Source organism: Vitis riparia, chromosome 19 (genome assembly GCF_004353265.1).
Source record: "Vitis riparia cultivar Riparia Gloire de Montpellier isolate 1030 chromosome 19, EGFV_Vit.rip_1.0, whole genome shotgun sequence".
NCBI lineage: Eukaryota > Viridiplantae > Streptophyta > Magnoliopsida > Vitales > Vitaceae > Vitis > Vitis riparia.
In genome coordinates, this window is record NC_048449.1 from 5,876,164 (window position 1) to 5,890,692 (window position 14,529).

General features: G+C 30.1%; 1 protein-coding gene across 1 annotated transcript; it reads left to right on the plus strand.

Moving 5' to 3' along the window:
• The first annotated feature begins 9,761 nt into the window (after positions 1 to 9,761).
• On the plus strand, positions 9,762 to 14,529 carry LOC117908454 (disease resistance protein At4g27190-like). The gene is made up of 2 exons (XM_034822047.1): positions 9,762 to 12,954; positions 14,284 to 14,529. Exon 1 carries the CDS (start codon positions 9,860 to 9,862, stop codon positions 12,878 to 12,880), a length of 3,021 nt encoding a protein of 1,006 aa, XP_034677938.1. The 5' UTR covers positions 9,762 to 9,859; the 3' UTR covers positions 12,881 to 12,954; positions 14,284 to 14,529.

Genomic DNA, 14,529 nt, shown 5'->3' on the forward strand with positions numbered 1-14,529 from the left:
TAAAAATAAAATTTCTTTTTTAAAATTCATAAGAACGTTTGGCTCGTTATTCTCTGAAAACAGTTTTTAGAAGCAAAGTGAAATAGAAATAAGTTTTTAAAGAACAAATAAAAGTTATTTTTTCATATTTTTTAAAATAAAAAGAAAACATAAAAATAAAATTAAAAAACCAAGTAAAATTGAATATGATATAATTTTTTTCTCTCTCTTCACCATGTAATACCAATGCCCAAAATCTTCAAATATAATCTTCCTCTAAATTACACTTGCTTTTCTAAATTTCTTTTGATTTTTCTAAAATTTTTCATTAAGCAAATAAATTTTAAATCAAACCATAAAATTTATTCATTTTCAAAAATAATTTGAAACTCAAAAGACTATTTATTTGGTATTAAAAAGTCATGAAACTTAACAACATTAGAAAGGCACGGACAAAAATTTATTTTAAATAACTTGGTTAGTTTCTTTTATATATATTAATATATATTTGTCACTATACAAATAAACTTCAAATTAAGAAGATTTAATGCATTGAATTTATTAACAAGTCTAATAATTTTTTAAAATAATTTAATATTTAAGTAGTAATCAAATTAATATTAAAAATTTATGGACAAAAATTAGTTTAGAACGACTCTATTGTTCATTTTCTACATAGAATCATTATTTTTCGTTTTTTTATTAGGCAAATAAAGTCCAAATTAAACAAAAATCAACATGTTGGATTCATTAACAAGTTTAATTATTTTTAAAAATAAATTAAAACTCAGATAATAATCCAATTAATTCCAAAAATTTATAGATAAAAATTAATGTGGAACAACTCTATTATATCTCTTTTACATAAAATTATTATTTTCCAAAATTTTTTATTAGGCAAATAAACTCTAAATTAAACAAGATTTAATGCATTAGATTTATTAACAAATCTGATAATTTTGAAAAATAATTTAAAATTCAAATAGTGATCCAATTAATACAAAAAATTTATGGATAAAATTGGTCTAGAATGACTATTATTTTTTTCTATATAGAATCATTATTTTCTTTTTTTTCTTTTTTTTTACTAAACAAACAAACTTCAAATTAAATAAAACTTAACGAGTTGAATTCATTAACAAGTTTAGTAGTTTTTAAAAATAACTTAAAACTCACGTAGTGATCCAATTAATACCATAAATTTATGGACAAAGATTGGTTTAAAATGACTCTATTGTTTTTCTTATACAATCATTTTTTTCTGATTTTTTTTTTCACTAAGCAAATGAACTCCAAATTAAATAAGATTTAATACTGTGAAACCAAGGTTTGGTTAATCTTGATTTTGATGATAACAAAACAAGGTTTAGAACTGATGATCATATTTCAAGTGTGATTAGGCAAGACGATTTCCAAAGTGGCAATCACAAAGACAAATCAAGCCAAGGAGAAATCATGAAGAAGAAGACCACGTCAAAGAGAAGAGTTTTTCAAGACCAAAGTTTCATAAGATCTCTTTGTAAGGTTGTTGGTGCACTAGGACTTTCATGCATTTCATTCTTCATTTATGCACCAAAATCATCCAAGAGTAATATTGTTTTAAATACCTTAAGAATTGGATGATTTCATGGTTTCAACTAAAACCTTGTGTTAAATGATTTTCAAACTTATGTTAAAAGGATTTAAGTTGAAAAAATGTTGGGTGTTGAGCCAAAAAATGGCTCAACCGGTTCAACCGGTCGACCGGTTGTGCTCGTCCGGTCAAGGACCGGTTGAGGGAGGTTAAAAAGTTTCTCTCTCTCCCAGTGGCCTTCTCTTCCCCGTCAAGGTTGAACCTCAACCGGTTGAGGTCCGGTCGAGGTTCGATTGAGGCCCAACGATCACTTTCCCTAACGGCTAGTCAATCGATCGACTCCTAGCTCGACCGGTCGAACCCCTAGCTCGACCGGTCGAACCCCTAGCTCGACCGGTCGAACCCCTAGCTCGACCGGTCGAACCCCCAACGGCTAGTTTGGCTTTTTTTTCTTCTATAAAAAGGCTCCAATCTTCATTGTTTCATAAGTTTAACCTTCCCAAATCATTCTTGATTATATTTGAGCCTTGGAAGAGTGTTTTTGAGAGGACCATTGTTTCATAACTTACATATCTTTAGTACACCATTCAATCCTAGTTTTTCTTGTATCTTTGAGCCTAAAGTTCTATTACTAGGATTTTTGTGAGATCATTATTTGTATACTTTTGTGAGGAATTTTCTCAAGAGAGGGGTATCACTTGAGAGGTTTTTCAAGAGAGAGATATCTCTTGAAGAAGTGTAAAGGGTGCTTGGAGCCAAAAGTCCAAAAGGGTTAATTGGAACCATAATCCAATTGTAAAGAGATTGGAAGCTTGGTTGAAGTTTCAAGATAGTGGAACCCTCACTCGGTTAGGAGGTTGAGGAGAGTGGACGTAGGCAAAGAAGTGTCGAACCACTATAAACTCTCGTGTTTGAACTCTCTCTTCCCTAACTCTTTTAAATTATATGCAATTGTCTTTATTTTGTTTATTATATACTTGTATATAATTGTCTCTTATTTTTGCATAGTTTAAATTTGTGAAAAAAGAGACCATCACCCTATTTACACCCCCCCCCCCCCCCCCCCTCCCCCCTTTAGGGTGATTACCATAGCTTGGATTAGCCTCAAATTCCTAACAAATACGTTGAATCAACTAATGAGTTTAGTAATTTTTAAAAATAACTTAAAATTCGAATAGTAAATCAATTAATACTAAAAATTTGTGAATAAAAATTGGTTTTAAACGACTCTATTATTTCTTTTGTACATAGAATCATTATTTTCCAATTTTTTTCACTAGGCAAATGAATTCTAAATTAACAAGACCTAATGCGTTAGATTCATCAATGAGTCTAATAATTTTTAAAAATAACTTAAAACTAAAATAGTGAATCAATTAATACCAAAAATGTATTTATATGATAATTAAATATAAAATCTATAAATATTAAAAAAATCATATATGCATCATCATTTATTTTACATTACTGAATGCATTAGAATTAAATAAATTGTTATTGTATTTCCAATGGTTTCATTGTTAAATAAATTAGAAGAACTTGTATTTCTATTTTGGTTTAAATGGGAAAAACTTTCTTTATGATGTTTTACTCCTTTAGGAGGGTTTTTCCATGTCAAATATGATGTCAACTTAAATGATATATCCTTGGTTTGTTGTTGTTTTGGTCGTGTTGCTGGTTAGGACAGAACTCAAATTGGACTGATATAAGGGAAAAATGTGTGTGTGTGTGTGTGTACGGATGGGGGGTGTTTGTATATATATATGTCTATTATTTTGTTGGCAATAATGGAGTATTGTTGGGAATAAAGTTTATGTTTAAATATATATATATATATATATGAGAGAATAGAAGTTTTAAATAAAAAAGAAGTAAAGTTTTTTTGATATTATAATTATGAGCATAAGTTAATAAATAACATATAAATTAATTATTGAAATAAATTATAGTTTAATTAAGTTGTGTCCCAATAAATAAATTAAAAAAATAATAATAATAAATAAATTCAGTTTTATATGAATTAGAAATTTATTAATTTTTAAAATATGAATAGATTAAATTACCTTTCACAATTAAAAAAACAATAATAATTTGAATACCTAAAATTTTAGGATTGTCAAACCTATAATTTTAGATAAATAGTAATAATTATTCCTCTTATATTTGGTTAGGTGAAGAGTAGATTTTCAAGATTATTTATCTCCAAAGTTTTTGAGAACTTCTTTTGAGGTAAGGGAAATTAATGCAGTTGTTAAATTTTTTTTGAAATAATTTTATATATATATATATATATATACAGTATTTGAAAACGTTTGAGTTATATTCCGTTTTATACATGGATCAAACCTGTTTTGCATGAAAAGTATGTTAGAATTTTATATTTTGTTTTTGACAAATAAATGTGGAGATATTATATGTTGTAAATTTGAATAAATGAAATAAATATTTGACTTTGGTTTGTTTAGCCTTTGTCAACGAGATATAATAGTTGACTTTTGACTTTTGACCCTTGTCAATGGGATATAATAGTTGACCTTTACATTTCTTGGTGGGGAATGTAATTGATTTGAACCACAGCCTCTAGGGGTTTCAGTTAGAGGTTACTAGTACTAGTAGTGTTTGGTTCCGTCCACCTTAAAGGAACAATTTAAGGCTAGCCACCCATTTGAAAAGTCTCACCTAATTGGGCATCCTTTGATGTTTGATGACCAGAGTAAATAAATTATTGAAATGTTTTGACTGAATTTGATATGAAAATGTTTGAATCAGAAATAAATGCATACAGTTAAAAATTTTGAATGTATTGGCAAAAAAAAATTAAAAAATTAAAAAATTAACTCACATGTTTATGAAAATGATTTATTACAATGTCTCATATTTTGCAAGTGAATTTGAAATATTTGATCCATTGACTGCATTAATGTTCCTTATTGGGTTGTGAGCTCATTCCTATTTGTTGACTACTTTTCAGGTACCCTTAGTTCGGGTGAGGAGTGATGGCTAGGTTGAGGAATGGTCATCATTAGGATTTGACTTAGGATTTTATGTTGGATTTTGTTTAACTGTTAGTTATGTTCATTTGGATCTTTTGGTATTTGGAAGTTATTTGGATATTGATCCTTTAAATTTTTTGTTAGTTCAAAGTTGAGTTTTGAAGATTTTGAGATTTGTTTTAGTACTTGAATTGTTTAAGTTTGCAAATATTTGGACAATGGATTTTGGATGGTGGATGTTTTAGTGTTGAAATTGAATTTTGAGGATTTTAGATTTTGTTCCGCTACTCTGAACAGGTATTTGGTAATTGGTAACTTCCGATTACAAGATAATTGTTTAGGTCAGGTTACACTGTAAGCCTTCAGGTTTGAAGTGTGAAATGACCATCATGCCCTTGGAGTGGGTCTTGGGGCGTGATATAAAATCTCCCTGCAAACATGCGATATCGAAGGGGAAGACTTATGGGATGGTATTTGAACAAGAATGCTCAAGGATTCTTTTTCAAACCAACATTATGGGATTATCATATGGATCCGCCTAAGGATTCTTCTTCATAAGGATTATCATAATAGATTTGATTAAGTAGGTGTTGGGTCCATGAAGATATGCAATTTGAAGGAATGGCTGCCGACTTCATCATATTTTATTATCTTTTAAGGGAATCCCTCAGGCTGCTGCCGACTTCAACTTATTCTATTATCATTTAAGGGAGTCCCTTAGGCTGGAAATCAACGAGTAAAATATCCTAAATGGTGGTCTTGGGTTCGGTTTAGAAAATGGCCTGGCTTGTTTGTCTTTTATAAAATCAGTCTTTTAATCAAATTCATGGAGAAATAGAAAGCACAGGAAAATTAAAGCAATAAGAAATTACAAACTAATTTAGATTTCTTTTTAGATAAGTCATGTTATTTGTACACTAAATCGCATTTAGGGAAAGAATTTTGAAATTATTTGAAAAGGATAAGATAGAATTATGGTAAGTGTTTATGATATTGTTTGTGAAAGAAAAATAGATTAGGGTTGAGATTAGGATTTTAACTAGAAAGAGAAAAGGCATATGTCACTTTCTGTAACTTTCGTTCAATATTGGTAGGAGGCAAGTCGGAGCTTAATTAAGGCAAACTTCATAAAAATATATTTAATTTTCTCAAAGATGCTTTGAAATTTCAAATACGAGATTATGACCTTAACCTTTGCTTTTGGAATTATTAGGAGGCAAGTGGAATTTAAATAAGGCAAAACCTCATAAAAATATGTATTTCTTGACATAGTGGACATTTATTTAATCAAACCCCACAAAGAGAAGATAATTGAAAACTCATAAAAGACAATAACAAGAGGACACAAAATTTCTAAGAAGTCTGAGTTTACTATTCTTCCTACAATATTTTATCATAGCCTCTTGGGATTCACGCGATTGGATTTCTCTAAGAGTGGGCGTTTATTTTACTAGTTGATAAAGGCAATAACAAATAAGTGAAAATGAAAATTTCAGGTAGTCTTGAAGCTTGTTTGATCGTGTGATTAAAAAATAGTTTTTTGTTAAAAATAAAAATTGTTTTTAAAAATTTATAAAAATATTTGGCTCGTTATTCTCTGTAAATAGTTTTTAGAAGCAAAGTGAAATAGAAATAAGTTTTTAAAGAACAAATAGAAGTTATTTTTACATATTTTTAAAATAAAAAGAAAACATAAAAATAAAATTAAAAAACCAAGTAAAATTGAATATGATATAATTTTTTTTTCTCTCTTCACCATGTAATACCAATGCCCAAAATCTTCAAATATAATCTTCCTCTAAATTACACTTGCTTTTCTAAATTTCTTTTGATTTTTCTAAAATTTTTCATTAAGCAAATAAATTTTAAATCAAACCATAAAATTTATTCATTTTCAAAAATAATTTGAAACTCAAAAGACTATTTAACTGGTATTAAAAAGTCATGGACCTTAATAGCATTAGAAAGTCATCGACAAAAATTTATTTTAAATAACTTGGTTAGTTTCTTTTATATATATTAATATATATTTGTCACTATACAAATAAACTTCAAATTAAGAAGATTTAATGCATTGAATTTATTAACAAGTCTAATAATTTTTTTAAATAATTTAATATTTAAGTAGTAATCAAATTAATATTAAAAATTTATGGACAAAAATTAGTTTAGAATGACTCTATTGTTCATTTTCTACATAGAATCATTATTTTTCGTTTTTTTTACTAGGCAAATAAAGTCCAAATTAAACAAAAATCAACATGTTGGATTCATTAACAAGTTTAATAATTTTTTAAAATAAATTAAAACTCAAATAATAATTCAATTAATTCCAAAAATTTATAGATAAAAATTAATGTGAAACAACTCTATTATATCTCTTTTACATAAAATTATTATTTTCCAATTTTTTTTTATTAGGCAAATAAACTCTAAATTAAACAAGATTTAATGTGTTAGATTTATTAACAAATATGATAATTTTGAAAAATAATTTAAAATTCAAATAGTGATCCAATTAATACAAAAAATTTATGGATAAAATTGGTCTAGAATGACAATTATTTTTTTCTATATAGAATCATTATTTTCTTTTTTTTCTTTTTTTTACTAAACAAACAAACTTCAAATTAAATAAAACTTAACGAGTTGAATTCATTACCAAGTTTAGTAATTTTTTAAAATAACTTAAAACTCACGTAGTGATCCAATTAATACCATAAATTTATGGACAAAATTGGTTTAAAATGACTCTATTGTTTTTCTTATACAATCATTTTTTTTTTCACTAAGCAAATGAACTCCAAATTAAATAGGATTTAATACGTTGAATCAACTAACGAGTTTAGTAATTTTTAAAAATAACTTAAAATTCGAATAGTAAATCAATTAATACAAAAAATTTGTGAATAAAAATTGATTTAAAACGACTCTATTATTTCTTTTATACATAGAATCATTATTTTCCATTTTTTTTCACTAGGCAAATAAATTCTAAATTAACAAGACCTAATGCGTTAAATTCATCAATGACTCTAATAATTTTTAAAAATAACTTAAAACTAAAATAGTGAACTAATTAATACCAAAAATGTACTTATATGATAATTAAATATAAAATCTATAAATATTAAAAAAAAATCATATATGCATCATCATTTATTTTATATTACTGAATGCATTAGAATTAAATAAATTGTTATTGTATTTCCAATGGTTTCATTGTTAAATAAATTAGAAGAACTTGTATTTCTATTTTGGTTTAAATGGGAAAAACTTTCTTTTTGATGTTTTTCCATGTCAAATATGATGTCAACTTAAATGATATATCCTTGGTTTATTGTTGTTTTGGTCGTGTTGCTGGTTGGGATAGAACTCAAATTGGACTGATATAAGGGAAAAATTATCTAGTCTGCCCATGCTGTTAACTTTCCCAATTGGTGTTGCTTACCCCCCTGCATTTGCCATCCCCCACCATAGTTAAATATCCCCCAACTTCGTGTGTTATCACTGACTATTGTTACTGCATCCCCTTGTCCAAACAAAGGTGTCCAGATCATCTTGGGATTAAAAATTTAAGTAGGTAAGAAAAAAGTTCAAACATGGGAGCAATAAGGTAGATGAGAAAAGGAAAAAAAAAAAGAAAAAAGAAAAAAAGTGGATGTATATTTAATTTCCCATTGGAATAATAATCCTTTTTTTAAAACACATAGATATAACCTTTTTAATAATAAAAAGGTTCATAGACATTTGTATATCCATTTGGCATGAATGATAAATGATTATTATTATTATTATTTTGTGAAGAAAAATTCCTTTAGATTTGAAAGAGGAAGAAGAGCTTTGGAATTGGCACAAGTAGTGTAAGGGTTTGAAATGTTGTTGTTACAACGAGGGGATTTGAACCCAGGCCAAAAAATTTTAGGTTGAAGCTGGTCTACCATAAAAGCAAGCCCACATTTGCAAGTATACATTTACAGTAAATATATTAAGGTTCATTATTAAAAGAATAAATAAATTAATTCCAATTATTTTGTTTAATTGATTAATAAAAGCATAAAATCTATTATTATAATTTTCTTAATAAGTTTTTTTTATATCATTTATATGATAATTAAATATAAAAACTACAAATATTAAAAAAATCATATATGAATCATCGTTTATTTTACATTATTGAATGCATTTGAATTAAATAAACTATACTTTTAATATTAAATATATCATCATTTATCTTATTAATGTTATTTTAAAAAATTACTATCACTTCATTTTTAAATTTTTTATATTTATCCTTTTAATTTTATTTAATCTTAATTTTTTTATTTTAAATATTAAAAATATAAATTTATTCAAAAAATTGCTAAAATTTAAAAAAATAATAAATTATTAAGACCTATGTACTATTTTTTTCTTTAACCATACTTATATTAATTATATTTATAAAATAATTTTAACATGTATATTCTTACTTATTTTATCATTTTTTTAGTTTTTTTTTCAAATATTTTCATAAGTTTTAAATAATTTTTACCTCATTAATATTTTTATTAAAATATTTACCAATATTTTATTGATATTTTTTATATATCCGTAAAATACAAATACGGATAAATCCATATTTATTGATATATCAAATCATAGTTATGAGATAATAAAAAATAAAACACGGTTTGGGTCCATGAAGAAAATACAAAAGTGGATGCATAGGCATTCTGAAGGAGTGGCTGCCGACTTCAACATATTTTGTTATCTTTTAAGGAATCCCTTTGGCTGCTGCCGACTTCAACATATTTTATTATTATTTAAGGGAATCCCTTAGGCTGGAAATTAATGATTAAAATATCCTAAATGGTAGTCTTGGGTTAGGTTTAGAAAATGGCATGGCTTGTTTGTCTTTTATAAAATCAGTCTTTTAATCAAATTCATGGAGACACAGAAAGCACAGGGAAAATTAAAGTAACAAAAAATTACAAACTAATTTAGATTTAGTTTTAGATAAACCATGTTATTAGTACACCAAGTCACATTTAGGGAAAGATTTTTGGAAATTATTTGAAAAGGAAAAGATTAGAATTATGGTAAGTGTTTCCAATATTGTTTGTGAAAGAAAAATATATTAGGGTTGAGATTAAGATTTTAACTTGGAAGAGAAAAGGCATATGTCACTTTCTGTAATTTTGAAATCCAAACACAGAACATGCTGTAAGAAAGGACCGTTAAAAAGATCTGGGAATTGAAAAGTTGCATTCACTCTACAAATCCTTGCCTTCAATATTTTAATTTCTTGCTTCTCTTTTACCAAATTGGGCAAATGGAATTTCTGAGTGCATGCCTGAGTTCAGCAGTATCATCATTTTCCCAACATCTTTGCGGCTTCATCTGCTCCGCATTTGGGAATCCCCTCGCATTCGAGTCTAATTATAGTCATCTGCAACAGGGGCTGGAACGTCTAAACGATCTGAAATCCAGAGTGGATAGGAACCACGATGAATCGGTTCCAGGAGTAAATGACTGGTGGATTAACGTTGAACAAACTGGCTGTAAAATGAGCCCGATGCACGCAAAGATAGAAGCCAACAAAAAGAGGTGTTGTGGTGGCTTCAAAAATCTCTTTCTGCAAAGCAGGGAAGTGGCAGAGGCACTGAAGGAGGTGCGAGGACTTGAGGTACGTGGAAATTGCCTTGCCAATTTGCTGGCTGCCAATCGTCAAGCAAGAGCAGTGGAGCATATGCCTGTGGAATCAATTGATCGTCAACCAGCAGCATCCAAAAATTTAGCCACAATTATGGATCTGCTGAAGGACGATGAAGTTAGAACAATTGGGGTTTGGGGTCAGGCAGGAATAGGCAAAACTACTCTGGTTAAGAATTTGAACAACATGCTTAAGGATGCTTCTTCAACTACTCCACCTTTTAGCATTGTCATATGGATCACCGTGTCCAGGGAGTGGGACCACAAAAGCATCCAGGTACAAATCGCTCAGAGACTGAAAATGGAAGAGAAAACCAAAGAAAGCCCCGAGAGTCTGGCTGCCAGAATCTGTGAAAGACTGAAGAGGGAAGAAAAGTTTCTCCTCCTTCTAGATGATGTTTGGAAGGAAATTGATTTGGATGCTTTGGGTATTCCCCGACCTGAAGACCACGCGGCTTGTAAAATCATATTGACAACCAGATTTTTAAATGTTTGCCGAGGGATGAAAACAGACAGAGAGATTCCCATTCATGTCCTAAAAGATGATGAAGCTTGGAAATTGTTCTGCAAAAATGCAGGGGAGGCAGCCATTTTAGAAGATGTTGAACCAGTTGCGAGGGCAATAACTAAGGAGTGTGGAGGATTGCCCTTGGCAATAAATATGATGGGAACATCCATGAGAAAGAAGACTAGTAAACACCTGTGGGAGTATGCATTGAAGGAGCTGCAAAGGTCAGTGCCGCATAACATCTACGGGGTAGAGGATAGGGTTTACAAGCCTTTAAAGTGGAGTTATGATTCCTTGCAAGGTAATAATATCCGATCCTGCTTTTTGTTCTGCTCTTTATATCCTGAGGATTTCTCAATTGTTGTAAACGAACTTGTACAATGCTGGCTGGCGGAAGGTCTTTTAGATGTAGATGAACAACAAAGCTATGAGGATATCTACAATAGTGGAGTTGCTTTAGTAGAAAATCTCAAGGATTGTTGTTTGCTGGAAAATGGAGATGATGACAGAAGCGGCACTGTGAAGATGCATGATGTAGTTCGTGATGTCGCGATTTGGATTGCATCCTCCTCAGAGGATGAATGTAAATCTCTTGTTCAATCCGGAATTGGATTGAGCAAATTCCCAGAGTCCAGATTGACACCATCTTTAAAGAGAATTTCTTTCATGCGTAATGCATTAACATGGCTGCCAGATAGTCAGATACCTTGCTCGGAGGCCTCCACTTTGCTTTTACAAAATAATAACAAACTTGAGATAGTTCCTGAGGCATTCCTGCTCGGATTTCAAGCACTCAGGGTCTTGAATCTAAGTAATACCAACATCCAGCGATTGCCTCTTTCCCTCATCCACCTTGGTGAACTACGTGCCCTTTTATTAAGCCATTGTCGTAGCCTCAACGAATTACCCCCTGTGGGGCGGCTTAGTAAACTACAAGTGCTGGATTGCAGTAATAGTGGTATCCTGAAATTGCCAGAAGGGATGGAGCAGTTGAGCAACTTAAGGGAATTAAACTTGTCAGGCACTCAGGAGTTGAAAACCTACCGAGCTGGATTGGTATCAAGGCTGTCTGGTTTAGAGATTCTGGACATGAGTAACCGTAACTGTAGATGGTGTCTGAAGACAGAGACAAACGAGGGAAACGCAGGACTAGTTGAGGAGCTAGGATGTCTGGAGCGATTAATTGTTTTAATGGTGGACTTGAATGGCACCACACATCCCTTTTCGGAATATGCTCCTTGGATGGAAAGGTTGAAACGGTTCAGAATTAGGGTATCTGGAGTTCATGGCCGAATTTCTCATTCTCTTGTGGCCCTTCATAATCAGGAGTTTTGGGCACTGTTTGAAAAAAGTCTAATCACGGATCGTTTAAGGAATGAAGATGGAAAATTTGAGGAAAGAGAGCTTTTACTTTCGGGATTGGATCTGTCAGGCAAATTGAACGGATGCTTGTTAACATGTGCAGCCGTTCTTGAACTGGAAGATTGCATGGGGTTAAATAATCTGTTTGATAGTGTTGGTGGCTTTGTTTATCTCAAGTCACTTTCTATTTCGTCTTCCAACGTCAGGTTTAAGCCAACAGGAGGATGTCGTTCCCCAAATGACCTACTTCCAAATCTAGAGGAACTTATCCTCATGCGTCTCGATAGCCTAGAGAGCATTTCAGAATTAGTTGGGAGTCTTGGACTCAAATTCTCAAGGCTAAAAGTAATTATGGTGCTCTTTTGTCCGAAACTAAAATATCTTCTCTCTTGTGATGATTTTACTCAACCTTTGGAAAAGCTGAAACTAATTTACTTAGCCGACTGTTCCGATTTGAGTGATATGTTCATTTACAGTTCAGGGCAGACCTCAATGCCATATCCCGTTGCTCCAAACTTGCAGAAAATAATGTTAAGAGAGCTTCCCAACTTGAAGACTTTAAGCAGACAAGAAGAAACATGGCAACATTTAGAGCATATTTTTGTGAGAGATTGTACAAGTCTGAAGAAGCTACCTTTGAATGAGCAAAGTGCAAATACTTTGAAAGAGATAAGAGGAGAGCAGGAGTGGTGGAAGCAATTGGAGTGGGATGATCTTGTTACCAGCTCCTCTCTCCAGCCTCTTTTCAAAGGTCCAGAGTGGTGGCACTGATCATCTGAAGACAACTCGGAGAGGAGAGTTCAAACAGCTTCCTCTTACGGGGAATAAACCCAGGCACTGATCATGTGAGCTCTTCCGTCACCCACTTCACTTTTCTATTTCATTTTCTTTAACACGTAGTTTATTCTGCCGCATGAAGTGCTGTAGATTTCTCCTTCTTAGTTCCACTATATACTTAGCCAAAGACATTTAAATATGTATGTTAAATAAATTAAAGTGGTTATTCAACTAAAATCAATATAATTTTGTTGACTGGAATGATTATTTAGCTTAATGATTTCTTACAACACTTAAAAATTGAGACTGCTAATGTTAAGTTTGTCAGCTGCTTTAAACCTAATAGTATGAAGTAGGTCCAAACTTGCACTTTGTACATTAAATATTTCTAAGGAGTTGATTAGATCCTGACTTATTGAGACCAATAATTAGTTTTTACTTTTTATTACCTCTACTTAGTTTAAGCTATAAAAACTAGGAAACTCAAACAAAAAGCTTCGGTATGTGCTTCTCTTTTAACACAATACGTAAACAAAGGTTATATAAACATATGATAAATCTGATACTATGGTTCTAAGAAATTACTAAAAAAAAAAATATGTTGAGGAGTATAATTTTGGTAAGTTTGGTTTACCATGAAAAATACAAAAGATAATCAAATAAGTTAAAAACTTATGCTTTTTCAAATTATTTATTCGTTATATTAAAAAGAAAAAATAAGTGAAACTAATGAGTTTGAAACAACAGATAAAAATAATTTCTTAATTGTAAATTTATTTTCTCTCTTTATTTTATTTCCTTCAAATTTTTTAAGAATGAAACTCAGGGTTAATTAACTCACTTGCATGCTCAATCCTTTAAGGTTATCTCAATATATCCTACAAGTTGTTTAACCAATTGCCTTGGACCCTTAATTCCAACTAAGTTAGAATCGAAATATTGGACCTAAACGTGTTATTTCTTTCTTTTATGAAATAGATATTTGCTTCTGATTTATTAATTTGAACAAATTTGGTGTGATAATTGGTGAACGATATTAGAAGCTAGAAGATTGAGAAAACAAAATTAACACCTTGTACATCGTAGTTTTATTTTGTTTCATATTAATCAATGCTTGTTGTGTTTGAATTCAATTTGTGAGTTTTTCTTTTTTTACTTATTTTTTAATCTAAATGGTATGTTTGTCAATTTTACTAATGATAATGTGCTTTAGGAGTTAAAGGGCTAACATACTTAAAAGGTGCATGTGACCATTTGACATTGGACTATATGTTAAATTATTTATCATTTTCTGTAATCCACATTATTCAATGACTTTTAACTTAATCTTTATAGTAGTCATTCTCCACTTAGATCTACTAACTCACCTCAACATTTTTTTTTATTTCTTTTTCCAGATTCAGTTGATATGGCTTCTTATGACAAAGAACAAGAACATGGTGTTTGATATAATGTTTGAGAGATGTTCTTTATTACTATATGTATATTAGAGTTTTGAGTTGTTATTTTGATGTATTTTGGGTGTGAAAAGTTGAATATTGTATTGTGCTTAAGCTTGAAGAAATTGGTGTGTGAGTATCATGGTGTGATAAAAGCCTTGGGTAATAATACCATAACAAGTTTGAAGCTATTAAATTTGAAAA